The sequence below is a fragment of the Neopelma chrysocephalum genome, unplaced genomic scaffold (assembly GCF_003984885.1).
Source record: "Neopelma chrysocephalum unplaced genomic scaffold, ASM398488v2 Primary Assembly neopelma1_283, whole genome shotgun sequence".
Taxonomy (NCBI): domain Eukaryota; kingdom Metazoa; phylum Chordata; class Aves; order Passeriformes; family Pipridae; genus Neopelma; species Neopelma chrysocephalum.
The window spans coordinates 254,529-281,500 of NW_020897945.1; the positions used below are offsets into that span (position 1 = coordinate 254,529).

The 26,972-nt window shown below is 61.0% G+C and overlaps 6 protein-coding genes across 6 annotated transcripts in view; 5 read left to right on the forward strand and 1 right to left on the reverse strand.

The window, feature by feature from the left end:
* The window catches only part of SHC2 (SHC adaptor protein 2), a 5,656-nt gene extending 5,426 nt beyond the window's left edge, over positions 1–230 (reverse strand). Inside the window, exon 1 of the mRNA XM_027704574.1 lies at positions 4–230. Coding sequence (XP_027560375.1) covers positions 4–213 — 210 coding nt within the window. The 5' untranslated portion in view covers positions 214–230. The remainder of the gene's footprint in view (positions 1–3) is intronic.
* Positions 231–2,529: 2,299 nt separating this feature from the next.
* LOC113978006 (hippocampus abundant transcript 1 protein-like) lies at positions 2,530–9,028 on the forward strand. Its single transcript, XM_027704601.1, has 12 exons — positions 2,530–2,754; positions 3,145–3,240; positions 3,750–3,812; positions 4,874–5,001; positions 5,413–5,527; positions 6,039–6,257; positions 6,423–6,536; positions 6,996–7,067; positions 7,309–7,421; positions 7,533–7,630; positions 8,171–8,337; positions 8,430–9,028. Exons 1-12 carry the CDS (start codon positions 2,671–2,673, stop codon positions 8,637–8,639), a joined length of 1,479 nt encoding a protein of 492 aa, XP_027560402.1. The 5' UTR covers positions 2,530–2,670; the 3' UTR covers positions 8,640–9,028.
* A 5,285-nt stretch (positions 9,029–14,313) lies between these two features.
* Positions 14,314–16,916, forward strand: MADCAM1 (mucosal vascular addressin cell adhesion molecule 1). Its single transcript, XM_027704602.1, has 5 exons — positions 14,314–14,617; positions 14,844–15,110; positions 15,232–15,546; positions 15,752–16,255; positions 16,414–16,916. Exons 1-5 carry the CDS (start codon positions 14,566–14,568, stop codon positions 16,536–16,538), a joined length of 1,263 nt encoding a protein of 420 aa, XP_027560403.1. The 5' UTR covers positions 14,314–14,565; the 3' UTR covers positions 16,539–16,916.
* Positions 16,917–17,197: 281 nt separating this feature from the next.
* Positions 17,198–18,698, forward strand: TPGS1 (tubulin polyglutamylase complex subunit 1). Its single transcript, XM_027704575.1, has 2 exons — positions 17,198–17,568; positions 17,646–18,698. Exons 1-2 carry the CDS (start codon positions 17,198–17,200, stop codon positions 18,172–18,174), a joined length of 900 nt encoding a protein of 299 aa, XP_027560376.1. The 3' UTR covers positions 18,175–18,698.
* A 729-nt stretch (positions 18,699–19,427) lies between these two features.
* Positions 19,428–24,419, forward strand: CDC34 (cell division cycle 34). Its single transcript, XM_027704603.1, has 5 exons — positions 19,428–19,629; positions 22,200–22,286; positions 22,843–22,940; positions 23,284–23,418; positions 23,533–24,419. Exons 1-5 carry the CDS (start codon positions 19,453–19,455, stop codon positions 23,741–23,743), a joined length of 708 nt encoding a protein of 235 aa, XP_027560404.1. The 5' UTR covers positions 19,428–19,452; the 3' UTR covers positions 23,744–24,419.
* A 2,407-nt stretch (positions 24,420–26,826) lies between these two features.
* BSG (basigin (Ok blood group)) overlaps positions 26,827–26,972 on the forward strand; it is a 15,453-nt gene continuing 15,307 nt past the window's right edge. The window contains exon 1 of the mRNA XM_027704570.1: positions 26,827–26,908. Coding sequence (XP_027560371.1) covers positions 26,836–26,908 — 73 coding nt within the window. The 5' untranslated portion in view covers positions 26,827–26,835. The remainder of the gene's footprint in view (positions 26,909–26,972) is intronic.

Here is a 26,972-nt window from a genome sequence, read left to right on the forward strand (position 1 = left end):
GGGGGGGTCCCGGGCGGCGCCGGTAGGGCCGCGGCCGAGGAAGCCGCCGGAGCCGGGGAACTTCCACTGCGGCATCCGCGGCAGCAGCGCGCAGAAGGTGGTGCCGTGCTCGGGCTCCTCGCCCGCCGCGGGGCAAGGCCCGGGGGCCGGCGACGGCATGGGGACGGTCAGCGGCTCGTCGCGGAAGCGGTCATATTTGGGCTCTGGGAGCATGCCCGGGGCCGCGCTCCGCTCCGCTCCGCCGCTCCGCTCCGCCGCCGCGCCGGCTCCCGCCCCCCGCCCGCTCCCCCGGGGCCGCGCCGCGCTGATGTCATGGTGTGAGCGCTCCGCCGCCCGCCCGGCCCCGCATCCCCCGCCCCCGGCTCCCCCCGCCGCGCTGGACCCGCGGCCGCCAGAGCATCCCCCGTCCCTCCCAGCATCCCCGCCCACCCGAGCATCCCCCAGGTCCACAGCTCCACCCCACGCCTGAGCTGGCCCCGCAAACACGACCCGTGGGGCCGCAGCCACCCACGCTCTGCCCTCCATCCTGTTCCAAACCCGCTGTCCGTGGCCGAGCACAGGCTGTTGCCCACTTGCGCTTTGCATTAGCTGGAGGGAAACGGGCAAGCAGCGCCCGGCGCTGCCTTCATCCACAGCGGGGGCGTTTTCTGCTCTTTTCACCTCTGCATTCCCGAAAAGCGCTGCAAGAGCCCAGGGCTGGCCGGGGGGGAGGAGGGGTTTGGCCAGGCTTCACTGCACAACCAGGCTGCCCTATTTCTGTGCCTCCCAGCCCGCTGGTCTCATTCGCTCTGATTTCATCTGCCCCCAAAGCCAGATCTGGCTCCCGTTTGTTTATATCTGTCTGTAGGGCTCAGGTAGTAAAAAGCTTCCCGAGGATATTCCTTGGCCGGCTGGGAGCCGCCTGCACTCGGGGTTGCAGAGGCGATGCCGCTGTGGCCGCTCCCCCCGGCGTCTCCCTCCCAGCCCCGAACCAACCGGCACAAACAAAACCGGAGCCTCCCCGGGGACCGGCCATGCCCTGGCTGATGCGGTCGCCTTTGTCTCTCCTCCTCACTGTCTCCTGCTCCCTGGAAGGTGACGGGGTGAGAGCCAGTAATTGCTCTAAGTGGGATCAATAAATCAAGGTAATAGAATTGCATCTGCTGTTGCCGTTTTGGGAGCCACTTCCCTGCTCTCCGTTCCCTCCTTGGTTTTAAGGTGCTGCAGAGCACTGGAACAAGTCAGGCTCCTCCGTGCTCTCGCAGCGGCTCCAGCAGGGCTCAGGGGGGACCTCAGGTCCCCGCCCAGCCCTGGTGCTCTGGGTGCACATTCCCGGGGGCTGAGGGTCAAGCCGAGGGAAGGCACCGTGTCCCTGTGGAGGTTACGGGCATTTTACCCGATGCCAAGTGCAGAGCACTCTGGGGACCGCGGGCACCCCGTGGCGTGGGGACAGCACAGCCGGGCACAGCACAGGGCACATCTCTGAGGAGATGGAGCCGTTCCCGTACAAGCCCCGGAGGGAAGTCGGGGGATTACTCTCATCTCGCAGCCAGGCTCAGGCTCTAGAGTTCCCTCCACCTCAAGGGCTCTGCCCCGGCTGCTTTTGATCCCTACTTAAAGGAAAACCTCGATGGACAAAGGCTGGATCGCAGCCTCCGGCGGGTGTATGGGAGCCCCGCAGCCTCTCGCTGCCCCACGGCGAGACACCTCCAGGCTCCCCCGGTGGCCCCTCGACCGCTGCCCGGGGCGATCACCTGAGCGGGGGTGGGGGCGAGCAGAGGGGCCCTAGCGCGCGTAAAACTGGTCTAAACTCTGCCCGGTCAACCTTGTCCGACCGCACGAGGGAACGAGCACCACGCGCTCTCCGGCCCGTACAGGATTAACGGGATCACGCGCTCCCCGAGCCCGGGCGGTACCGGGGTGGGAGCTGCTCCCCAGCCACCGCCCCGGAACTGGCTGCCCCTGCTCAGCTCCCGCGGCACCGGGCCCGGGGGACGGGACGGGGTCGTCCCGGGGGGCGCTCGGCTGTCACCACCCCCGGGATGCCGGTGGGAAGGACGGAGCCGCCAGCCCGGCACCGAGCGGGGCCGCGGGGGCGCAGCGACGGTCCTTCCGCAGCCTCCGGTACCGCCAGCCCCGGGGCAGCCGCGTGTCCCCGCTCGATCCGCCCGGCCCGGGCCAGGCGTCGGTAACGCGGGGACGGGGCCTCAGCCGCTCTCGCCAGCCTCCCGAAGCACCGGATCGCTAACAGTGCCCCCGCCCATTCCCGGTGCCCCCGCGGCCGTGGAGGACTGGGACCCGGACCGGGACCGGGACCCAGACTGGGATTGGAACCCGGACCGGGACCGGGACCGTCCGTGACGTCACGGCCTCACCCAGGCCAACGGGAAAGGCCCGCCCCCCACCCCTCTCATCCAATCACAGACCAGCGCGGCCGTAAGGAAGAGGCGGAGCAGCCAATGGAGCGCGAGAATCGGCGCCCCGGAAGTGCTGGTTTCCGGGCCGGGGGCGGGGCCTGCGGACGGACCCGCCCCCACGCCCGCAGCCCCGGGGGCCCGGCGCTCCCCGCCCGGTGCCGGTGCCGGTCCGGTTCCGGCTCCGGGCCCGGGCTCAGCCCGGCTCGGCCCGGCCCGCCGCAGGGAGGATGGGGCAGCCGCGGCGGCCGGCGATCGGCTGCGGCCCGGCGGCGCCATGACCGGCGAGAAGAAGAAGAAGAAGCGGCTCAACCGCAGCGTCCTGCTGGCCAAGAAGATCGTGATCCGGGACGGGGCCGGCGTGAGCGCGGGGCCGGGGGGCGGAGGGGCCCGGGGCGAGGGGACCCTCCTGCTGCCCCCCCTGCGGGTGCCCGGGCCGGGGTCCCGCCCCGGTGGGCCTGGGGGGTTTCTCGGCCTCGGGGATGCCGGGGGGGGGGGTTGTGCCGCGTTCCCGGTGCGCTCCCGTTCCAGCGCGGGCCGGGAATCCCCCGCCATGGTGCTGGGGGTGGGTTCGAGCAGCCTGAGCTGTCTGCGGGAGGTGGTTTGGGGGGTCTGTGAACAGAAACAAGGTTTCAGCAGGACTGTGTCTCGCTCTCAGACCCCTCCCGGCTGTGGGAGCTCTCAGAGATGCTCCTTCCAGGGAGGACGTGGCCGCTGAAGGGTTTTTGACTTAAGGTGCTCTGTTTTGCAGCGACAGGGGATTGGGGACCCCAGCGTGTACCACGCTGTGGTGGTGATTTTCCTGGAGTTCTTTGCCTGGGGGCTGCTGACCACACCGATGCTGACGGTGAGCACCTCTCCTTGGGCCAGCACTGCCTTGGGAGCTCTCCTTGGGCTCCTGAGGTCTCAGCACACGCCTTCCCGTGGGGTGCTGTGGAAAAGGAGTCTTTGGTTGTGCAGAAACATTTAGACACAGTATTAGCCTGGCAATATAAAATGTGAATCGAACATACAGACAGCACAAAGAGAACTACAGGGAGGTGATGTGGTGACGTGAAGTAAAACCAGAGGGGACTCGGGTGGGGTATGGATGGATTAAGGTGCATATCAGGCTCTCTTAGCCTCACCCAAGCATGCTGGAACGATTTATAGACCTGGAAAGTGTTAAAGACAGTGATTGCCTGTGCTGGAGAGGGCAGCCAGAGCTCCTCACACAGAGGCATGGTTTGTAGGGTATTTCCCCTTTTCCCTGGATTGTGCCCTTCCAGGCCTTTTGGCTGTCAGGTGCTTAAGGAAATTTTGCCACAGTTGCCAGGTCTGACTTTTGCCTTTAGGTTTTGGTTTCTTCTCCCCCAGGTGTTACACCAGACGTTTCCTCAGCACACGTTCCTGATGAATGGCCTGATTCATGGAGTCAAGGTAAGGAACATTCCTTCCAGGCTTTCCTTTAAATCTGCCATCCCTGCAAGAAGGGACAAGCCATTATTATCCATGTAATTTGCTGATGTCAACCAATATTTGTCAGCTCAATGTTCATATTTCAATTTGGGGGCTCTGGCAAATCTGATGCAAAAGGAAGGACACAGACACGGGGCAGCTTGTGCAGCTGATTTTGCTGAATGGTAATGACAATGTGCTGCTTGTCAGCGTGGAGCTGGAGCTACAACAGCTCAGTGTTTCAGCTGGAAATATTCTCATCAGCATGAGATCAGCCCTTGTACTCATCTTCTGGAGCGTAACAGAATAACAAATCAGTGACATCTGAACTTATCAGTAATAGAAGCTGAAGCCCAGCGGCCTCAGCGGCTCCCCCAGACAGGAGATGGGAGTGTGCCATGGCACAGGGAGAGGAATGGTGAGCTTGCACTAGACCAGAGCAGGATTGGAGGCAACGAGAGGGAACAGGCCATAGTCATGTGTTCTGACTGGAGAATCGGGCAAAACAAACTGTTCTTGGCAGTCTTTGGCAACAGGATCTTGGAAAACAGCCCCAGAGGGGCTGGGCACTCCCACTGGCACTGAAGGGCTCTGCCCTGCCTGCCTCGGGTCTGAGAGATGTGGAAAGGCCTTAAGCACAATTTTATTTGTGCTTAATGGTTCTGGCTTCCCACTGTGTCTGTTCTGTCTCCACCTACAAGGGAAAGCTTTCCCCAGAACTGCAGCAGGTGCTGCCATGGTGGAGCTGTGCCAGCAGCTTTCCAGGTCTGGCAGGACTGCCCAGGCACCCACAGCCACAGGCAGAGCTGTGCAGAGAGCAGGAGGGAGTGGGAGTGCTCAGCTGGGCCTTGCTGGTCAAGGATTTATTTTTCCCTCTCTAAAAGGACGTGAGCAGTTTAACAAACTGCTCTGTTGTGACAGCATTGCTGCTTGCAGCAGTCAGGAATGGGCTGCCTCCTCCTGCCTAAAGCTCTCGCTGTCAAGAGGCAGAGTCTGACTGAGGGGTTTCTCTGTCCCCCCTTCTGTCTGTCTGTCTGTCCCAGGGTCTGCTCTCCTTCCTAAGTGCTCCGCTGATTGGTGCTCTCTCTGATGTCTGGGGCAGGAAATCCTTCCTCCTCCTCACCGTCTTCTTCACGTGTGCACCAATTCCCCTGATGAAGATCAGCCCGTGGTGAGTTCACCCTCGGTGCAGCCCAGGGTTCTGAGGAGGGGAAGAAGCACGAAGCCAAACGATGGCGGGTGCTTGTTTTACGATGAGATGGAAGAGTCTGTCTGGTAGAGGAGGATGCTCAGCCTAGAGACTGACTTGTGTGGTTCTGTGGGAAGGTTCAGCTGGGAGTAGAGGGTCTGTCTGTCCTCTCCTGGTGCTTGTTCCCATGATCAGTGCATTATTGTTATTAGGGAAAATAAGTGATAAAACTCCAGGGACCCCAGACTGAGGCTCCATATTCCTGAGTGTACCAGAGTGTTCTGGTGCACCAGAGCAAGACGGACAGAAGAACAAGGGAGAGGCTCTGCATCAGCAGCTGTGCACTGTGGTGTGGTTGCTCTCTAACTCTGCCTTGGGCACTGCCTCTTTCAGGTGGTACTTTGCTGTCATTTCCATGTCTGGAGTGTTTGCTGTCACCTTTTCCGTGATTTTTGCCTACGTTGCCGATATCACACAGGAGCATGAGCGCAGCACGGCGTATGGCTTGGTGAGGAGCTCAGGCACTGCTTTGTCTCTTGAGAGAAATATTTGGGGGTTTGCAGGTAGGAGAGGTATAAAGTTAAGGGTAGGAGGTTTATTGACTAAATGTATTGTCTCCCTGTCCTTCTACTTGGGATTTAGCTCAGAGGGAAAGGCTGATCTCTCCAGAGTCCGAGTGCTGGCTGTGGTGTAGTTTAGCCTGTAAACCAGCCTGGCCTGTGAGCTTTTCCACATCAGGAAAGCAGGAGCTGTGATGCTCTGTGGGATCCTGCCTTTCCTGTAGCTTTACTGACAGGACCATATGGAAATTGCTAGGACAGCTTTGATTTCCCTTTGCTAGAACTTAGCCCAGATTGCACCAAGAGAACCTGTCATCTGTCTGTGTACAGGCGTCCCCGTGAGTCCCTGTTCACCTCCATTATCTTCATCAAAGTGGCAGAAGGAGTTCCCCTGGGTCACTGGGGAGGAGGAAATGGGCTCTGGGAAGAAGAGGCTGTAGGAATGTTTTATCCTTTCAGGTGTCAGCCACGTTTGCTGCCAGTCTGGTCACCAGCCCGGCCATCGGCGCGTACCTTTCCCAAGCCTACGGTGATACTTTGGTGGTTGTGCTGGCCTCGGGTGTTGCTTTGCTGGATATTGGCTTCATCCTGCTGGCCGTGCCGGAGTCACTGCCAGAAGAGATGCGCCCGGTCTCCTGGGGAGCCCCAATTTCTTGGGAACAAGCCGACCCATTTGCTGTGAGTGATGCTGCTGTAATGCTTAGTGTTTTCTTTAGTCCTGCTGATTTTTAAGATGGTGACTTAAGCTCTTGGTTTGGCTGTCTCTGTACCTGGAGATTATTCAGTGATATCAACTCAATTTTAAAAGCATTCTTTCTCGTTGCCCACCCCCTTTCCCTGCAGTCCCTGCGGAAGGTGGGTCAGGACTCCACAGTGCTGCTCATCTGTATCACCGTCTTTCTCTCCTACCTTCCCGAAGCTGGCCAGTACTCCAGCTTCTTCCTGTACCTGCGCCAGGTCAGTCTCTGCTGAGGGGGTAAAGCTCTGGGTGCAGGAAATCCTGGCCTACAAATACTGTCAGAGTTGCATGTCCCGAGGTGGCTCATTTTGGCCAACAGCTCAGTAAAGTTGCAGTTGTAAGAAACAGTGACTTGTTCCAGCTTTCCTGAAAAATGTGTGAGCCTGATGACTGCTCTGTAGGCATTGCCAGGGGCAAGGCCTGGTTTGGCTCCTTGCTGGTGTCTCCCTGGCCATCCTGGCCATGCCACCTTCAGGCACCTTCAGTGATTTAAAGCTGATTCTTCATCCAGAGGAAAATCTTCCCTTTGGTTCCTGTGGCAGCCCAGAGGCAGTGGCTGGTTAATGTGCAGGGCCCTGAGAAGTGACATCAGTAAGCATGGGTGACATCTGTGGAGTGGCTCTTGTCATCTGGTACAAATCTCCTGCCTGAAAAGTCCCTCTTTGGTGTTTTTACAGGTCATTGGCTTTTCCTCAGAGACTGTAGCAGCCTTTATCGGTGTAGTTGGAATTCTCTCTATACTGGCTCAGGTGAGAAGCAATTTCTGTCTTGGCTCGAGCAGTCCACTATAGAAATGTCCAAAATTTGTGATTTCGGGGCTGATGAGTAGTCAGAACCCCTGTGGCCACACAGACTTTTGAATCATAGAAAATCTTGAGTTAGAAGGCACCCACAAGGATCGTCAAGGTCTCTCTGGTTCCCATCCTCTTGTCTCCTAATGTCGTCATCTTTCTTTGCCCCTGCTTTGAAAACACCTGTTTTTCTTTCCAGACAGTTGTCTTGGGAATTCTCATGCGTTCCATAGGAAATAAAAACACCATCCTCCTGGGACTAGGCTTCCAGATCCTGCAGCTTGCCTGGTATGGCTTTGGATCACAGCCTTGGTGAGGGTTTGCCCATGTTTCTCTCCCTCCGCGGTGGCTCCGCAGCCGCTCCTGCCTGTGGCGCCGGGCGAGGCTGTGCCTGGGCCTCACTCCTGCCTGCCTCCTCCCCAGGATGATGTGGGCAGCAGGAGCTGTGGCTGCCATGTCCAGCATCACCTTCCCAGCCATCAGTGCCATGGTGTCGAGGAACGCGGACCCCGACCAGCAGGGTGAGTGCTCAGGGGTCCATCCCAGCAGGTGCTGAGCTGGCACACGGGTGGGCTCTTGGCCATGGTGGTGGAGGGGTGGTTAGAAGCATCTGTGCCAGCTGTGGAGTGTTGCTGTACTCCCAGTAGTCTTGACAATTTTGTCTTTAACTATGGCTGGTGCATTGCAAGGGAACTCCCAAGTTATGCATGTGGGTGTTCAGTGTTAACTCTCCAAGGCAGAGGAGACTGCTGCGTTTTGGCAGCCTCACAGTTTGGCCCTGAGTCCTCAGACTTGGTTGCCTTAAATTCCAGTTCATTGGAAATTGTTGCTCAGTGTGCCTGTGCTCATTTCAGTCTGCAGAGCAGCAAGCCCAGCATTGCTGATTTTTGTAAAACCTGACACTGAGCGAAGCTGCTCACGTGCAAACCTCCTCCCCCTGCGGAGTGCCCATCAGCCCAGACACAGTAATTGATCCTGTCTCCAAATGTGTGAGCATCCTTGAACAAAACAAATTTCTTTGGAAAGCTGGAGGCACATCCTCCCTTCCTCACTGTCCCCAGGTGTGGTGCAGGGGATGATCACTGGAATTCGGGGTCTGTGTAATGGCCTGGGGCCGGCGCTCTATGGCTTTGTCTTCTATCTCTTCCACGTGGAGTTGAATGAAATGGCTGAGGTGGAAACTTTGGGCAAGGCCTCCAAACCCAACATGGCCAACCCTACGGATGAGGTACCCGTTCAGTTTATTTGCCTGTCAGCTTACCTGTTTGCCAGGCTGCATCTGCTCTCGTGTCTGAATCTTTCCTGTGTCTCTCCCTGCAGAGCAGCATCATCCCCGGGCCACCCTTCCTGTTCGGGGCGTGCTCTGTGCTGCTGTCGCTGCTGGTGGCCCTGTTCATCCCGGAACACAACCTGGTGCTGAGGTCGGGCGGCCACAAGAAGCACAGCCCGGGGGCCCAGGCCCACCCCCACAGCCCCCCGGCCGGGGGGTCGGATGGCAAGGAGCCCCTCCTGGAGGACAGCAGCGTGTGAGGTGGGACAGCAGGACCTGCCTCGCGGCTCAACTCCACTCCAGGATGGACTCGGCAGGAGTTCGGGGAGGGGGAGAGAGAGCCGAGGTAACAGACTGTGCCGCTGACAGCTGCTGAGGAGGGACGGGCTTTCCCTTCGAGCCAAATACACACAGCTGGTGCAAAAATGGAGTTGTATCACCTGGTGTTGATGGAAAGGGGAGATGCGGAACTGCCCCATGTGGAAGGATAGTTCTGGAAAGCAAACCTGCCCTTGCGCGTGAGCCCCGTGCTGTGCCCTCCAAACCCTCCGCTCGCCAGTCACGCAGGACGGAGCCGGCGTGGTCCGTGTTTGGTGGGAGCTCACTGGGCTGCCTCCCAGAATAAAACATGGCACCTGCTCTGTGCCCCGTCCCTGATACAGCTGATTCCTGCCCCTGGCAGCCCCCGGGGTGGGTGTGGCCCCCCCCCCGTGTGGTGTTTGTGGCCCGGCTGTGGTGACACTGTGGTGACACGGGTCTGTGTGGAGCACAGGGGTGGAGCTTCCTCACTGCCCGAGGACCCGAGGAATTTACCCATTCTGCCCCAAGTGAAACTTAGACCAAAAAAAAAATAAATCTACTGACTTAATGTTCTGATGAAGAGGATAAAAATTAAGAAGTCAAGTTGCAGCTCACACAAGGGAGAATGGGCAGGTGAGAGAAGGGCAAATACATGAATTACAAACGCTTGAATGGCCACAATGGCCATAGTTCTGTTTGGTTTTCCTCTTTTTGTCATGTTGAGGTGACATTTGCCCGTCACTGCCTCCACAGGCAGTAGATAGAAGGATTTTTCAGAAATCTTTTTATGGAGCTGTGAGTGTTGTTTAGGAGATACAGTTCTCTGGGAGGTCAGAGAAACAATTAAACTGTGCCGAGCACTTTGGAGAATGTGGCTTCCTGGGAGAAAGGTCAGAGAAATGGTTGTTTACCTCGAGCACTTGTATAAAGCCTGGTTTGTCCCTGGGCTCCTGCCATCTAATGTTAAACCCAGAGAATGTTTGGAGCTGGTTTATTCTCAGCCCAGGAGATCCTAATGGTGAGGATTGTGTTGATTTGGACTTACAGTTTGGAATTCCGTGTGGCATTTCTGAGCCTGCTGTGAAGGCTTTTGTTTATAAAACAGTGAAATTGCAGCCTCTGCTGCAGGCTCAGCTCTGCTCAGAAAGAGCAGGAGGTGCTTGAAGTGTTGTGAAAGAGGCTGAGGCAACCAGGGAAAGTGTGGTTGTTTATAGAGATGTGACAGAGGGCAGGAAACGATTGTTCTCATTTAAGTAAATCAGAAGAAATGGCACTGAGCAATTCTGGGAAGTAACGACCAAACTGGAGACACTTCAGGAATCTGTTGTTAAGGGAATTGAGGCTGCAGTGGCCAAACCAGTCCTGCCTCAGAGTGGGGCCAGTGCAGCCATGGCCATTCTCTGGACAGGGTCCCCTCTCTGTGGGTTTGGGACAGGTAACCCAGGGAAGAGCAACCAAAAGGGAGGGAGTGTTGGCCCTTTGGATTTAATGGTAAACTGCCTGGACCACCCTGCTGCTGACCCCAGCTGGCACACACAGGGCAGTGCTGCCCATCCTCTGCCTGGGAGCACCCTCTGACTGCTCTGTTGGGGCTGGTCAGTGTTGGCTCTGGGCACAGCACGGGTGGCAACTTCATGTGGGTCCCTTGTGTGCCTGTCAGACCCTGACAGCCGGGACCAGCTGCCTGCCCAGCCTGGGTAACTGGGAACACAGTGCCAGTTTACTGGTCTTCTGGACCAGTTGGTTATGGAAGGTGGATGTTTAAGTGAAAGGGCTGACAGTTTGTTTTGCATCGATCTGGCCTGGAACCAGATCCTGTGCTCACAACTGGGGGCAGCCTGTTCTGCGAGCAGAGGGAGGGATGCTGAGGTGGGTCTGGCTGCAGGGCTGGGGACCAGAGCCAGCAGGAACTTCAGTGACCTGCCGTGACTCCACTTTTCCCAAGCTCCTTGTGGTGACACTCCCAGTTCCCAAATGTTGCTGGGATGGTCAGTATTTGTGTGTGCATAGCAGCTGTTTTTCCGAAGGAAATCCGGTCACTTGCACTTCCAGGCAGCAGTTCCCCCCCTCCGTGTTCCTCACAAAAATGCCTTTTTTAGACAGGACTTTTACCAGGTCCTGGTGATCTGTTGATTTACACTTGATTAAAGTGAGCTAAAAGTGGGTTTTTCCCTCACATACAGATGAAGTAAAACACAGAATTGTTACCTTGCTTACACAGAGGCACTTGAAGCTTCACGGGTACGATATAGTGGCACGTTGCAAAAAGACGAGCGTGATTTATATGATATAAAGTATATAGAGATATATTTTTAAAGAGTCCTTTCCCTTATTCCATAGTTTATTGAAACTGATGTGTTTCTTGGTCCTGTTCCCTCTCACCACCACTGCTGCCTGCGGCCTCTCAGCCTCCCCTTCCCCTCAGACTGCAGAACCATCTGGTGACCTTCCCTCTCCAGTCCTGTCCCTCATGACACGATCCCTGAGCTTCTCTGATGTGCTCTGGCTTGTGTGTCATGGGCCTGGAGTGTCTTGATGCCTTTTTCAGCCTTCAAGCTTGGGGTCAGGTGCTGCTGCAGGTGACTCCCAGGTGAGGGGCTGCAGCCTGGCTGGTGAGCAGCTCTGCTGCCAGCAGGGCACAGCACTGGGAACCAGTGGGGGAGCAGCACTGGGAACCAGTGGGGGAGCAGCACCGGGCAGCTGGAGGTGGGGGGTGCAGCACCAGGAGCAGTGGGAACGCTGCAGGTGCCATTACCAGTGGAAAGGTGGTTTGTGCCGGCCTGTGGATTCCTTCCCACCCTACTGGGGTTCCTCTCATGTGGTTCAGCGGGGCCTTGGTCCGGTGCCTCCCCTCCCCTCGGCGCAGGGACCCCCGCACTGTTCTGCCTTCACGTGACAGAGCAGGAGCTGGGCCAAGCGGTGCCAGAGCTGAAGTTCCCGGGGCCAAATGAAGAATGTCTCATTCTGAAGGGCCGGTACTTCCACAGCATCCCACGTGGAGTCTGGAAAGGCTGTGTGGAGCGTTCAACTAGTTTTGCCAATTTTTTTTACTTTATATGATAATGCAACTTTTTAAAAAGAATCTTTTCTTAAAATCCCCTTGATCTGCTGTGCAGTGTCTGAGCCTGGCTGTTTAACATCAGAATTCCCAGGATTTGTCTGCAGGGACTTACATTTCAGGATGGTAACAAACACAAGGCAAAAATCAGCTTGATTGCCCGTCTGCAGTCCCGGCATTAACGGCCACAGGTCAAGTGAGTTGCCACTGATCTTGTTGCATTAAAAACCTGAGTTACACCATTGTTTTCTCTTCTGCCATTAATTTTGCAAAGTAGTAACATTTTACTTCCCTGTTTTTATTCTTTCTCTGCACTCAAATGGCTGCTGACAGCTGTGGTACCTTTAAAGCGTGGGCATGGGCTGAGTCCCACCTCTGCTCTCTCACAGTTCACCATCGCGTGCATTTGTGTCTCTCTTTTTTAAGCTAACGATAAAATGTATTTATTTCGGTTCAGGTTGTGTTTGGAACTGGCAAATCTCTCCCTCCGATGGATTATTTATTAAACTGCTGCTTTCCTGTTGTGTTGAAGGTCTCTGTCCTGATTCCTCCCCTCACTGGCAGTACCAGGCAGCTCCTGCCCAACCCTTGGCCTGACCTTTGTGAAGATTTGGGGCCAGTTTGGGTGAGCTGGGTTGGGGCTGCCAGCCCCTGCCCTAGCCCGAGATGGGGAGCAGGTCCCTGGCTCCCACCTGCCCCACTGGAGACTCCTCTGGACTGGTTTTTAGCAGCCCCCACTCTATTGTTTAAATTTCCAGCCAGGTTTAATTTAGATCTTATCTGACTCCTATGAACACTTTCTGTGGTGGCTGAAGATGGTCCTGACTGAACAATATAATCACAAGAAGTGTAAACACATCTGTGTCTCCACACTGAACTGTTTTGCTTCCTGAGCAATGGCTCTGGACCGAGTGCTGCCCGGCACAAGGCCCCACTCCTGCCCTGTGGGAGGAAGCACAATTGGCTTCCAGGAAAGGTGTTGAGGCTTCTGAGTCTCCTCATTCCTTCAAATCGTTCCCTTCATTCCTTCAAAGGTTTCCTGTCCTGGAGCCTGGGTGTGCTCCTTTCACCCTGTGCACGCAACCTGTTGATCTCTCTGGGGCACCAGGAGCTCCCGTGCACCTCTGGGCCAGAGGAAGGTCCAAGTCCATTAGAGGAGAGGGCGGTGGAGCGGGGGCTGCAGTGGGTCACTGCTCAGGGGCTCGGTGAGGCAGGGCTGCCCTGGGGGCTCTGCTGTGTCACTCTGAGCTGGGCCAAGTCCCCTGCCCTCCCTCTGGCTCGATGGCTGAGCCATTGGAACTGGCCCTCGTGGAGCTGGAGGTTTATCATGTTTCCATAACTCCAGTTATGGAGTTCTGTTGCCCCCCTGTGCGGGTGGCTGGGGCAGCTCCGGGCACTTGCAAGCCCCAAACCTGAGGAAGTGCAGCACAAGGTGCTGGGCTTTCTGGTAACTGTTAATCTTTTGAGGTCCAGGAAGGTCCGGGAAAGCCGCTTTTTAAGAGAAGGTCACACTGTAAGTGTTCAGTTCTGGTTCGGACTCTGATTCATGGACTTTCTTATCATGTGGGTGGGAGTGGGAGGTGAAGCCCTGGCACAAGGTCTCTGTCCTCAAGGTCCCCAGTCTCATTGTTGGGAAGAGCCTGGCAGTGCGGGAGCAGCCCCGGCCATGGCTTGTCCCAGGGCTGGGCCAGAGGCTCCGGTGGCTGCTGGAAAGTCCAGGAAGTGGCTCTGTTAACACAGGATGGAAGGAACAAAAACCCCAGGACCATTAATCACCTGCTTGGGCTGAGTGTGCACATTCGGTGGTGGGTGTTTACAGAGCACTTCCCTTGCTCAGAGGCCTCCTGGACTCTCGGAGGATTAATGACACGACCTTCTGAAAGGATGCACGGCGCGCCAAGTGCCCAGAGTTGCGTCTCTGGAGAGTTCCCAGATGGGAAAGGGCCAGGTCCTGCCATGACAGGAGGTGCAGGGCTGGGCTCGTGCCTCCCTCAGCCCTTTGGCACCTTCCCTGGCCTTGGCTGCAGCGTGGCAGGACAGGACGGGTCAGAACCAGACCCATCTCTCCTGGGGAGCTGGGCAGGAGTGAGGAAGCGATGCCAGACCTGCCGTGAGACCCAGGAGAGGCACCGTGGCTGTGCCAGGGTCTTGGGGCTGGAAAATGCAGGGTGTTCAACACCTTCTATGTGGTAACACTGTACCACGAGACCAACCCCATCAGGAACACCTGCTTCCATCCCTGAAAACACCCTGTTCTGGGAATTCATGCAGCTGCCGGCAGGACTGACCAGGGTCCCAGTTCCCATTTCTGGGGAGGGCCCTTTCCACAGCCACGTGTTCCCAGCAGCCTGCAGCTCATCCCAGCTGTTGGGGTCATGGAAGGGCTGGTTTTTTGGGGGCTCTGGGTGGGCGACAGAGCCTGTGAGAACCGGGGATGGAGCTGGATCTGAGCCACATCCTGGGGTGCAGGTGCCTGTGCAGAGCTGCCTGGTCGGGTGATGGGGACCCCTGCAGCCACACGGGGACCCTTCAGGCCAGGGGGTCTCCTGGGTTTGGGACTACTGATTTGGCCCTCGGTTGGGGGTTGTTGTGCAAGAGCCAAACTTGGAATAAAATCAGAAACCGAAACCTCCCTCTGGAAATACCCCTCAGGCTGGAAGTCATGGGGGCCCCGGGACCGGTGCTCATGGGGGCGGTTCCTACAGGGCTTAAGAAGGGCTGAGGATGGGGCTGGCGGCCAGAAGGTGACAGCCCTGGCCAGCGGCACCCTCTCCCTGGGAGGAGGATAGAAAGGAAGGAAAACCACCCCTGCTGCTGCCCTGCAGGCGATGGAGCCGGCTCCTGTCCTCCTGCTCCTGAGCTCGCTGTGGGGCTGCAGTGGTGAGTACCGTGGGGCCAGGAGCCACCCCTATCCCCCAACCCACTGCGCTGCCCGGCCTTGCTACTGCTGCTCCCCTTGTTTTGCCCGGGGGCAGCCCCGGGGCCTCCCCAGCGCTGAGTCCCGACTGCCGCCAAGTCCCCCCGCCGCTGCTGCACCTTCCTGTCCTGGCGCTCAGGATTCTGGTGACTGTCCCCTTCCCTCACCCTGTGGTTTCCTCCTGCCCAGGGCGCCCCGCTGACAGGCTGGTGGTGACACCGCGGGAGCCGCTGGTGCCGTTCGGGGGCTCGACAGAGCTGAACTGCTCCCTGGCCTGCGCAGGGGGCACGGTGGAGTGGAGGGGACTGGATACCGCCGTGGGGACTATCACCTCCTTCCCCACCCACAGCATCCTGCACATCAGCCAAGCCACTGTGGCCACGGAGGGCATGAAGATCTGCCAGGGCAGCTGCCACGGGCAGCACTACCAGCAAACCGTCGAACTGAAGGTCTACGGTAAGTGCTCCCCAGCCCGTCCCTCGCTGCCTTCCGGCGCAGCCCTGGATCCCCCAGGCAGCCTCCTCCCTCCTGGGCTCTGCCGCCAAAAATCACCCTTGGCTCTGCCCCTTCTCTGCAGCCCTCCCAGACACGCTGCAGCTGGAGGCAGCACCCCACACCCTGCGCCCGGGGCACCCCGCCAGCCTGCGCTGCTCGGCCGCGCGCGTGCACCCCGTCAGCGGGCTGGCCCTCACCTGGTACCGGGGGCACCAGGCTCTGGAGGGCACAGACTTCAATGTCTCGGAGACCGATGAGGAGCTGTATGACATTGAGTCCACCCTGCTGGTGGATGGGACAGAGGTGGTAGAAGGGGTGGAGTTCAGGTGCGAGGTGACGCTGCGCGTGGGACAGGAGACCTTCACCCGGGTGGCATCTGTGGTGGCGAGCGCTGGGGGTGAGTGCCAGGAGGGGCTGGGGACCACGGCCTGCATGTGCTCCATCTGCTGGAGCCAACCATTCCCGAATCTCCCATCCCCATCCCCATCCCTGTCCCTGCCCCTGCCCCCAGTGCCCATTTGCTCCTGCTTGCTGTGCTCGGAGTGGAGGGGGATGGGGCTGCAGCGAGGCCACCTGTGACTGATGCTGCCGTGTGTTCACAGCCACCTCCGTGGGGAGCCCCAGCACAGCCGGGCCCGTGACCACCACAGCGCTGCCCCCAGGGCCGAGTGTCCCCACACATGATCCCACCACGGTGCGGGAACTTGATGCTGGGACCACTCTGGAGCTGGCCGCTGCCACCGAACCCTCCTCCACGGAGCGGGCTGGTCCCATGGCTGCCGCCACACTCTCTGGCTCTGGCACGATGGGCCCAGGGCCATCTGTGGGTTCAGTGCTCGCCTGCAGCCTGCGGATCTGGTCGCTGCCCCCCACGGGGACACGGGGCAGGGCCCTGCGCATCGAGTGCCACACGCAGTGTGCCGGGAACGCCACGGTGCGCTGGCTGCGGACCCCTGCCGCCCTCTCTCAGTACCGGGAGGAGGCCACAGGTGGCAGCTCCGTGCTGTGGCTGGACCACGCTGAGCCCTGGCACCAGGGCCACTACCAGTGTGTCCTGCTCGGCCACCTCGCCCAGGCAGTCAGCCTGGAGCTGATGGTTGTGGACGGTGAGTGGTGGTCTGTGGCCCCTTGCCCTGCTCCCCATCGCTGGGATGGGGCTGCGGCCCCTTGTACCGGTGCCACAGTTGGTGCTGGGAGGGATTTGCTCATCCCTTGGGGTTTTGCTGCCCTGGGCAGCTGTGGTTACAGCTCCGTGTGTCTGCAGGTTCGTTCAGCTCCAGCCCCGCCATCGCTGCGGGGGCAGCGGCCTCACTGCTGGGGTTCATCGTGACTGCTGTCCTGTCTTGTCGCCTGTGGAAACGTTTCAGATCTCGGTGGGAGCCGTCCTAGGAGCGGGAGCAGCCCACTGATGCCCCCACCCCCCCAGCCGTGTCCCTGCTGTCCCCTTGTTCGCTGCTGGCCCCTCCCGGCCCCTGGCCGGCCACAGCAGCAGGAGCAGGAGCAGGAGCTGCGCCTGCAGCCGCCGCGGGAAGCAGGGGCTGGAAGGGCGATGAGCAGCGGTGTCACAGGGACGGGGCCAGGGATGCTCCCGGGACTGGATCCCCGCACCGGACACTGGGCTGGTCCGACGCTCCCGGAACCTGCGATGGGCGGGAGCGCAACGGCCGCTCCTCTGCCAGGACAGAGGGTCCGAGGGAGCCCCCGGGGGATCGTGAGCTCGGCGGGCGGGGGAGGGCGGTACTCCAATAAAGAGCTGTTTCTGTTCGAGCCCTGAGCAAGCGTCCTTTGGGCTGGGACTGTCCCGGTCCCGGCCTCGGTCCCGGCCTCGCGGCCCCTCACCGGCCCCGGGTCACCGGCGGCGTCCACCCGGTTGCCAAGGGCGGGGCACCTGCCCGGACTAGACATGGCGGCCGCGGCGCCCGCCGCGTTACCACTGACAGGGCAGCTCCCTTGCCCATACTCATGATGGCGACCGCTGCCGCGGCCTCGCCCAATGGCGGCGCGTTCGCGTTGCCTTCCTGCCCACCGATTGGCTGCCAGTGCGCAAGATGGCTGCGCGGAACCTTCCGGCCCGGGCGGAAGCGCGCTCCAAGATGGCGGCGTACGAGAAGCGGCGGGCGGCCGCCGCCCAGGGGCCGGCGGGGGGCAGCGGGCTGGTGGAGCCGGGGCGGGTGGCGCCGGGGGGCGGCGGGCTGGCGGAGGACAGCGCGGCGGACTTCCTGCTTCGAGCCGGCGTCACGGCCATGGTGCGCGAGGCGCTGCTGAAGGTGCTGGAGGCGCGGCCCGCCGAGCCCGTGTCCTTCCTGGCCGAGTACTTCGAGCGGCTGGTGCCGGCGGAGGCGGCGGCGGAGCCCCCGGGGCCGCCGCAGCGCCTGGCCCGGGCGCTGTGGTACGTCCGCCTGGCTCACCACTCGCACAGGTGCGGCGGGCGGCGGCGGGGGGCGGCGAGGGCGGGGGGCGAGGCCGCCTGTCTGTGTCTGTGCCCTATCGCGACAGGACGGCTTTCGACAGCAACGCCGGCGCGGCCTACGAGGTGCTGGGGTGCGGCGGGCGGCGGCGGGCGGCGGGCGTGGACGGGCGGCTCTACAGCGAGCTGCTGCGGCGCATCTGCCAGCGCGGGGCGGCCCCGGCCGAGGCGGCGGCCGCGCTGCTGCGCCGCGTCCGCTGCCGCGACCACGAGGCCGTCCCCTTCGACGTGTTCCGCTACGGCGTCCTCACCTGCTGCGTGCTGCTGGAGTTCGCGGCCAAGGCCGACGCGCTGTTCGCCGTGCTGGGCGGCGGCGGCTCCGCGGACTCCAGGCTGTGCCAGGCTGTGCTGCGGGCGCTGGAGGACGCGCTGGGCGCCGGGCACGGCCTGCGGCCTGGCCGCTACTTGGAGGCGGGCTCCCGGCTGGGCCCCGATGGGCTAGCCCTGGCCATGGACCGGGCGCTGCAGGAGAGGAAGCTCGGCTCATCCATGACCAGGGAGGAGTTCCTGAGGAAAGCCACCGCCCTGTTCATTGCGAAGGTGAAGCCTGTGGAGTGATGTTGAGTGGGAGCAGCGCTGGCTGCGGCCGCTGTTGACCCCACAGGACCTCCACTGAGCTGAACGGTGAGCATGGGGGGCTGGTCGGGCACTGGCTGGAGAGCCTGGGTTTGCCCGACAAGAGATTGCCCGTTTCCACGCCCCTCCCCTGTTCCTGTGGTGCTCAGCAGCTCTGTGCCCCTGCTCACAGTGCCTCGTCCAGCCATGGCTCCTCTGGCCCAGCCGCATTGGGAAATCCCTTTCAGGTGTTGTCCAGAACTGGCACGAGGACTATGACCTGCAGGGCAGTTCTGGGCAGTGAATCAAGCCAGAAGGAACGAAGCTGGGCCATGGCTGCACTGGGACAGCTCCATGAGACGTGGAGCGTCATATCTGGACAAGACACATCCCCTTTCCCTGGGACAGGGTTTGCGTTGGCACTAGCTGCGTGTCAGGCCAGGGGTTATTTATTTGAACTTGTCTGTTCATTATTTATACTGTGCAATTGCTGGTTTGCTGTAAGACATTAAAGCTTTTTATTATTTTTTAGTGGCCAGTTTCTTACCACCTGGCAGCACAGGGCAGGCTCTGTCCTTGGGGGCTGGTGTGGGCAGGTGTAGGGCTGTGGAGCACCTGGAGTGCAAGGGCTGGTTGGAGAATCCCCACAGGCTTGGGATGTTGTATTGGGTGGGGGCAGGACCTGGGGCTGGCTCCTGACCCAGGCACAGGTGACAGGATGTGACACGAGGGGAGGTGTGAGCCGCGGGCGCTGGAGGGATCATTCTGCTGGGGCCGTGCCAGGAGCAGCCTCTGCTCCGGTTCCCTGGCAGAGCGGTGTAGTATCACACAGGGTGTGACACCCGCGGGCTGACAGGCGCAGTCACTGCTGAACGCTGACCTGGGGCTGCACGGTCGCACCGGGGCTGTCGGCCGGGCCAGGCCCCGGTGTCCCAGGGAGCCCCGGGGCGGCGGACGATCGCTGAAGGGGCCCCGGGCACGTGCGCTGGGTTTGCTCGGCGGGGCGGCCGGGAGCGCCAACAGGGCCAGGAGCAACGGGAGCCCCGGCACGGCCGCTCGCCAGGAGCGCCGACAGGACCGGGCGCGCCGGGCCCCGCCGCCATCGCGGCGGAGCGAGCCCCGCCCCTGCCCCGCCCCCGCAGCGCGCTTTGATTGGCGAGCGGTGCCCGTAGGGGCGGAGCTTCGGCGGCCCCGCCTTCCGCCCCGCCGGCACAGCCCCCGCCGCCCCCCCCCCGCGCCTCAGAGCGGCCCCCCCCGGCCCCGCCGAGCCCCGGCCCCGCCATGGCGCGGCCCCCCGTGCCCAGCTCGCAGAAGGCGCTGCTGCTGGAGCTGAAGGGGCTGCAGGAGGAGCCCGTGGAGGGGTTCCGGGTCACCCTGGTGGACGAGGGGGACCTGTACACCTGGGACGTGGCCATCTTCGGCCCCCCGGACACCCACTACGAGGGCGGGTACTTCAAGGTGAGCAGCCGGGGGGAGCGGGGGCTCGGGGCGTGGGGGGACATGGGACTCGAGGGGGCGAAGGCAGAGCAGGCGGTGTCGTGGGTTGTGCCGGGTGCCTTGGGAAAGGGTGAGGGGGTTCGGGAGTGGGGAGACCCTGTGAGGGGGCTGCGGACGAGGGAGGGTGTCTCGGGTGGGTGTGGGGGGGCGCGACAGGGCTGGCTCCGGCCTTGAGAGGGTGCTGAGGGCCAGCGAGATCGGGGTCTTCTGCTGGACACCGTGGGGTCCCTGGGGTGGCGGGGTGGTCTCGTGGGGAGGATGGGAGCTGGTGCGCAGGTGGCTGCTGCCAAACTGGGTCAGGGTCCCCTTCGTCGCGAGGGGCGTTTGGCCCCCCGGGGGCTCTGTGGGTGCCCCGCTGCAAGCTCTGGATGGCTGATGTTCCCTTTCCTGGAGGGGATCCAGGGCATCGCCACCAGACCGGAGGGAGAGACAAAGGTCCCTCGGGTGCAGGCACAGATGGCCCAGCCCCGGGGGGAGCTGAGAGCTGGGCAGAGAGCGTGTCTCGTGGTTTGGTTTGGAGTTTGAGGTGGGAGAAGGCGTTTTGTGGCCTGACAGCTCAGTCCCTCTCGGCAGGATGTGTGTGTGCTCTTCCCAGGTCTTGTGCAACCTGGGTGGCTGTTTTCTTCCTCTTTCTCATCCTCCCTCCTCCACCGAGCTCTTGTGTTTTCATCCTGTTGCTGTCAGGGTGGGGATGTGCCGGGTGAGTCACCCAGGGTCAGCTGTGTTTGTTTTCCTGGGCATGCATAGCTGATGCTTCAGAGCCAGGTTTTATCTCTTCACTGAAATTGATTTTTTTTCTGTAGCCTCTTGGCATGAGACCCTCTGAACTCTCAGCTTTTAGCCACTCGAGCTCCTGTTGTGTGCCTGAGAGCTTCTCCAGAGTCGGCACCAAAGGTGCTGGTGAGACTCTGCGCAAGAGGAGAGCGAAGGGGCTGAATCTTCTCCAGCCTGTTAGTGCATGGCAGAGCGGGGTTACTGCTGTCCCAACCCCTTTTGCCTCTGTCGGTTTTGTTCTTATCCCCTCTGACACAACAAAGGGGATTATTCTGCGACGTTCAGCTGTTTGGCTGGAGCCCAGCGCGGGGCTGAGTGTCCCTGTGTGCGTGTGCACTGCCCTGGGCTGCCCAAACCCCACACGCAGAACGTGGCCCCTGCTGCGTTTTTCCCCCTTTCCACTTCCGTCTGTGCCGTGGAGCTCAGGGACAAAGGGCCAGCCTGGGAGATGAGGCAGGGACACGTCTGGGGACAGACCCGCTGCTGTCAGGGGTTGCCTGTGCTGGGGCCGGATCCTGGAAGGGTGGGAGAGTGGGGGGCTGGAGCCCAGGATGGGTCGGGGTGATCAGGGTGGCGAGGAGGGGGACAAGTGTCTCTGTCTCCTGCCCTGATCCATGAGCAGCCGTGAGCTGTTGTCCAGGCTGTAGTTCCAGAAGCATCCAAAGAGTTGTCTGCAGTTACCTTGCTGAATGGGGCTCATTCCATGGGTAAAGAGCAATCCCGGGTCACTCCCCCACTGCTGGGCAGAACCAGAGTGGTTCACACTGTCTCTTGGATCTGCTGTCCAAATTCTCTTGTACCTGAACTGAGGGAGCAAGAAACGTTCAGGGAGTTTTTGTGTGTTTTAAACCTTCACAGTTTGTTTCTGGCTGTTGCCTGTTTTGGGAGCAGCAGCCGAGTCTCAATCTGGGAGTTTGTTCCCAGGGCCTGGAAACAGCCGAAAGCTGAATCAGTCTCTGGGACGTTGCCACGCAGGGAGGAGCTGCCCCCATCCTCTCGGACGCCTTGTGCTGGCAGCAGCTCTGGGGGCCGTGGGGCCATTTCTCTAAGTCCCTGTGCCACCTCAGGCTTCACTCCCTCACTCAGGGGTGGACAGTGAGCCCGTGCTTGCCTGGCCTCAGCCCCTGGGGTTCGCTGGCTGCGGGAGGAGCCCTCGGTGGCTCTGGAGCCCTGGGCTGCAGCCTGAACTTCACGTGCTTTTATTTTTAGTCCCCGAGCTTCGCGCTGCGGCCAGTTTGGACTTGGTCTCTTTTCAGCAGTGACAGGCTATTTTTAGACATTCGGTGTGTTAATCAGAGCACGAAACACCTGATGCTTCCTTCCCCTGAGCTCTGAAGGGTAAACAGCCTTTTCTCCAGTGGCACAGTTATGGCCACTGGACAGCAGCCCTGGGGGTTGGCTGGCTCCAGGTGCTGGGGCCGTGCTGGATCAGCACTGTGGGCTCCCACTGGTCCCTCCGTGTTGGAGAGCAGCAGGTTAGCGAGGGTGGGCCCTACTGGAGAGGAGGGTATTGGGCAGAATGGAGGGGAAGGAGCTGACAACTCTCACAGCCCATTCACTTACCCCACTCTGTGTGGTGGGAGGGCACCTGCAGGGCTGGTGTCCTGCTTACGGAGCCAGCTGACATGGAGGCCAGCAGAAGCCCATCTGGGCTTGGCAGAGGTTCCTTTTTCCCAGAGCTGTCAGGAGCTTTGTGGTTTCTGTCCCTTCCTTCTCACAAGCTGGTCTCCTCATGTCTCCTTATTGTTTCCTTGCAGGCTCGTCTCCGGTTTCCCATCGACTACCCCTACTCTCCTCCTGCCTTCAGGTTCTTAACCAAAATGTGGCACCCCAATATCTATGAGGTAGGTCCCCCGGGACAGTGAGGAGAGTCTTGGACAGGCAGTGGACATGTGTGCATCTATTGCAATGACACTGGATGCAAGTGCCAGCCTTTGTCTGGCACTGGACACTCAGTGCCTTTGGCAATGACTGCCTGGCACTGGGAACGCCACTAATGAGCTCCCGACAGCCGTTTGCTGTCCCAGCACAGGTTCCAGGCCAGCCAGGCCTCCCAGGCCCGGCAGCTCCCACGCTCAGCCCGCAGGGATGTCGTGCCTGTGCCACGAGTGGCTGCAGGGCAAGCAATGTGCCAGGCCCCGGGGCCCTGGGCACAGGGGGTGCAGGAGGGCTGTGCTGGGCACACGGAGCGTTCAGCATCGGGCAGCCTGACCCGTATGGTGCTGGCAGCCCAAGGCCTGAGGCTGCAACAACAACTCTGGTGCCCCTTCCTTGGGATTGAAGGAACAGCTGGGATTGCCTCATGTGGCTTCAGCCGAAGGGAAGAGTGAGTGAGGAGCTGCTACTGAAGGGTGCTTGGGGCATCAGCTCCTGAGGGTTCTGTTTCTCTCGTGCTTTCAGACTGGTGATGTCTGCATCTCCATCCTCCACCCACCTGTGGACGACCCGCAGAGTGGGGAGCTGCCATCGGAGCGCTGGAACCCCACCCAGAACGTGCGGTGAGGGCTGTGGTGGGGGCTCAGCTGAGGGCAGGGGTGGGATGGTGGGAGGATGAGGATGGCCTTCTGCTCCCAAAGCCTGAAGGAGATTCCAGGGGGCTGTCGAAGGCACTTGGGCTGTGGGCTTTGCTGAAGAACAGCCAGAGCTTGTGTGGGGTTGCATGTGAGCCCGACAGCCCATGTGCTGGTGTCCCCTGCCTGGCCTGCTCCCCCTCACTGTGTGGGCAGCACAGGGCTCTCTTACCCCACGGACTCGGTGGCATTGCTGGGACACAGGGCTGCTGGGCTGTGGGTGGCTGCTGACCCGCCTTGGCTCTGACCTGCTCGTGTTTATCGATGCCAGGACCATTCTCCTGAGTGTGATCTCACTGCTGAATGAGCCCAACACGTTTTCCCCGGCCAACGTGGACGCCTCTGTGATGTACCGCAAGTGGAAGGAGAGCAAAGGGAAGGACCGGGAGTACACGGACATCATCAGGTGTGTGCTGAGCCAGGCCTGGCAGTGCTGGCTGGGCTGGCATCCTGTGGGACACGGGATCTGGAGGGCTGTGGTGCAGAGCTCTGTCCTCACCCCTCACTTCTGGCCCTCCAGGAAGCAAGTGCTGGGCACCAAACTGGACGCTGAGCGGGATGGTGTGAAAGTCCCCACCACGCTGGCAGAGTACTGTGTGAAGACCAAGGTTCCAGCCTCAGATGAGGGCTCAGACCTCTTCTATGATGACTATTATGAGGATGATGAGATGGAGGAGGAAGCAGAGAGCTGTTATGGTGATGAGGATGACTCCGGCAATGAGGAATCTTGATGGCCCTCTAGCATTGCAAAACTTACTATAAACTACTGAATTTTACCTCAACTAGAACAAACGGGTTTGAATTTAGGATCTGTCAGCCCTGAAATTAACTCTCTACCTCGCAGGGAGACTGTTCTGCTGTTGCAAAGGAGATCACTGTCTTTGTAGGCAAAGCAAAAAACAAACCCCCTATTTTATAAACTTCTGGGGGGGAGGGAAGGGGGAAGCTGTGTTTGGGTGTTCACAAAGCCACAGAAACTGGGGCACTGGTGTCTCTGGCTGAGGAGTGACAGCCAGAGCTGATGTTGGCTGCCCCTTGTTTGGGCATGTTCAGCTCCTCTTCAGCCCTGTGGGGGAGGAGTGGTTTGGGGGGCTTGTGGTGGCGGTGAGTGGTTGCTTTTGGGGGGGCAGCATGTGAGCATTGTGTGATTTTCAACACCTTTTGGGGCTCACCCTGCAGCCCTCTGGGCTGTCCCTGTGGGACCCTCCTGCTTCCCCTGCCTGTGATGCCAGAGCTGTGTTCGTAGGGCACCAGGCAGTTCCTGCCCGGCAGCTGCCAGCACTGGGGGCACGGGGGTGGTCTGTTTGTAGTTTTTGACTAGCTGGGAGGGACAGGGTCATGCTGAGTCTTTCTGCTTCTGTTTTTTTGGAAACTATTTAATAAAGTTCTTCTAGGGAAGGCCGTGGTGCATCGGTGAGGCCCTGCCTGGTCTGTTCCAGGGGTTTCCATGCCAGACGTGGACCAGCTCCTGCCCTTCAGCCCCCGCATGGAGCTGTGGCGGGATGGGCTGGCTGCTCTCCCAGGGCTGCAGGGCAGCGGGGGTCTCACAGCAATCCTCTACCCACCTTGCAGAGGAGGCAGGAGGGTCTGGGCAGGGTTGCCTCTGGCCTGGAGAGCATCTTTGCCCTTCCCAGGGAGGGGAGGGTGCAGCGTTAGGTGCCTCTGCCCCAGACCTGCAGCCAACACATGGTCTCTTGGCCTGGGCCAAACCCTCCAGTGCTGCACTGGGAAGGTGCTTCCCTCCCTTCCTGCTCCTCTGCAGGCAGCAGACCTGCCCGGGCACTGCACAGCGAAGCTGAGTGTTGGCTGATGGGTGCGCAGTGGGTGCCTGGGGCCGTCTGATCTGGGCACAGTTGGGTGTGTCCTGAGCCCACAAAGAGGGGCTGGGATGTGTGAGCTCCCAGCCTGCCCCACTCCAGCCTGGGGCACTGCCCTGCCTTCCCCCACTGGGATGGGGTGAGCAGCCCTGCTGCCAGTGCCTTGGGGCTGGGGCAGGGATGAAGCCCTGGCAAAGCGCCTGCCTGAGGCTCCTGCCCCCCCCAGCACAAAGCTCATCAGAGGGGTAATGAGCAAAACTTCCCCCCTGGCTGGAGTCGTGCAAATGGGATCAGGGCTTGAGTGACACCTGCGACTGCACGCGGAGTGGGCATGTGCTTTGTTGCCTTAGGAAATGAGGCTAAAAGGTGAATAGGATTATTGTTGCTTTATTCGGGCCTGGCAAACGGCTTCCAAGGTCAACCAGCCGGCACCGAGCAGCAGCCCCGGCTGCCCCCCCTTCACAGCCAGCTCCCCCCTCCTTTTCTGGGGGGCTTCTCTGTGCACCCCCAGTAGCCTCCCCCACCCACAGGGGTACGAATTACCGTGCCCACGTGCCCTCTGCCTTTGCTGGCTCCTTGCAGCTGGTTCCTTCCCTGCTGCCCTCAGGGTGATGCTCTGGCAGCACTGTGATCTGCCCCCAGGGCCAGGGACCACCCCAGCCTTGGCCCTGCAGAACCTGCCCCTGCTGTCCCCCTGGCAGGAAGGTCCTGGAGCTCCATGCAGCCTCTCTCCCCCTTCCTGGGAGTTCCCAACAGTGCTGAACACTGGAGGCTGCCCAGATCAGGACCAGCTCCTCAGGCTGAGGGTGCCGTGGGCTCCACATTCTGCCTGATTTTTGCACCAGGGGAGCCCCATCTGCCGAATGCCCCCAGCGCAGGGGGGGCAGGATGTGCTGGGGGCAGACGTGGGCAAAAAATGCTCTGAGAGGATTCAGGAGTTTACAAGAGCAGGCAGATCCCTGTGGAGAGCACGGTGGGGACTGGCGCCAATGGCCCCATTGTTTTGGCTTTTCCTGCCCCCCTTGCCCAGCACCCCGGCCCCGAGCGCTCCACCCTGCTCCCACTGCTGGTTCAGCCAAGAGTTGGCTCCCAGGATGTAGAAGAGCTGGGGGGAGACCTGGGAACAGAGCTGCTGTCCCGCAGAGGCCTCTCTGCATTGGCTGCCTTGAGCCATGTTGGTTATTGCCCGCCCTGGCCCCTCGGGGTTACCGGGCGGCTCTGGCTGGGCTGGTACCGGCAATCCCCGGCCCCCCCGCATGCACTGCCCGGCTGAGATCCCGGGGCCAGGCGTGTTCCCTGGGTACCCGAGACCCGGGGCCGTGGGCGCTGTGCCGAGGCCCGGAGGGGGCTGTAGGACAGGGCCCCGCGCAGCCGGTCCGGTTTGTCCTGGCACCGGCCCCGCCGTGCCCGCGGGATCCATTGTCTCCCCCGAGCATCCCGCGCCGAGGAAGCGCTGCCCGGTTCCCTTCCCACACATCCCGCTGTGCGGGGGGCCCGCGGGCGGCCCCGGCTCACCCCGTGAGCCTTCCGTGAACTCCCGCGTGCCTCCGGCACAGCCGCGGCGGCTCCCGGGGCTGCCCCGGGACTCCGCGGGCCCGAGCACGCGCTGGCTCCCCCACGCCTCTCGCCACTGTGCGCCCCGAGGGGCTCCATGGCCTGGGGGGGACTGTGCCCGGTGTGTCCGGGGGCAAAGCAGGGACGGGCACGTGTTTGAGCCCCCCCGTCCCCGGGGCAGCACCGGGACCATCGGCCGCCCAGCGGGGGCGTGGCCGCGGCGGGACCGGGACCGGCCCGAACCGGCTCCGCGCGCGGGGGGCGGGGGCGCTCCCTGCACTCTTCCCTCTGATTGGCCGCGCCGGGGCGGGAGGGCGTGGCCAGCCCGGAGCTGCGCTGCACTATTGGCCGCCGCACTGGCCAGGGGGCGGGGCCGGCGCGGGCCCCGCCCCACGTGCTTGCACCGGCCGCGCTTATAGCGCGCGCGCGGCGCGGCGGGCACGCGAGCGGAGATGGCGGCGGGATCGCGCGCGCTCTTGGCGCTGCTCGTCGTGGGCGCGATGGCCGCGGGCGCCGCGGGGACAAGTAAGGACCGGACCGGGGCCGCCATGGGCCAGGGCGGGGCGGGAAGGGCCTGGGCGGCTCCGGG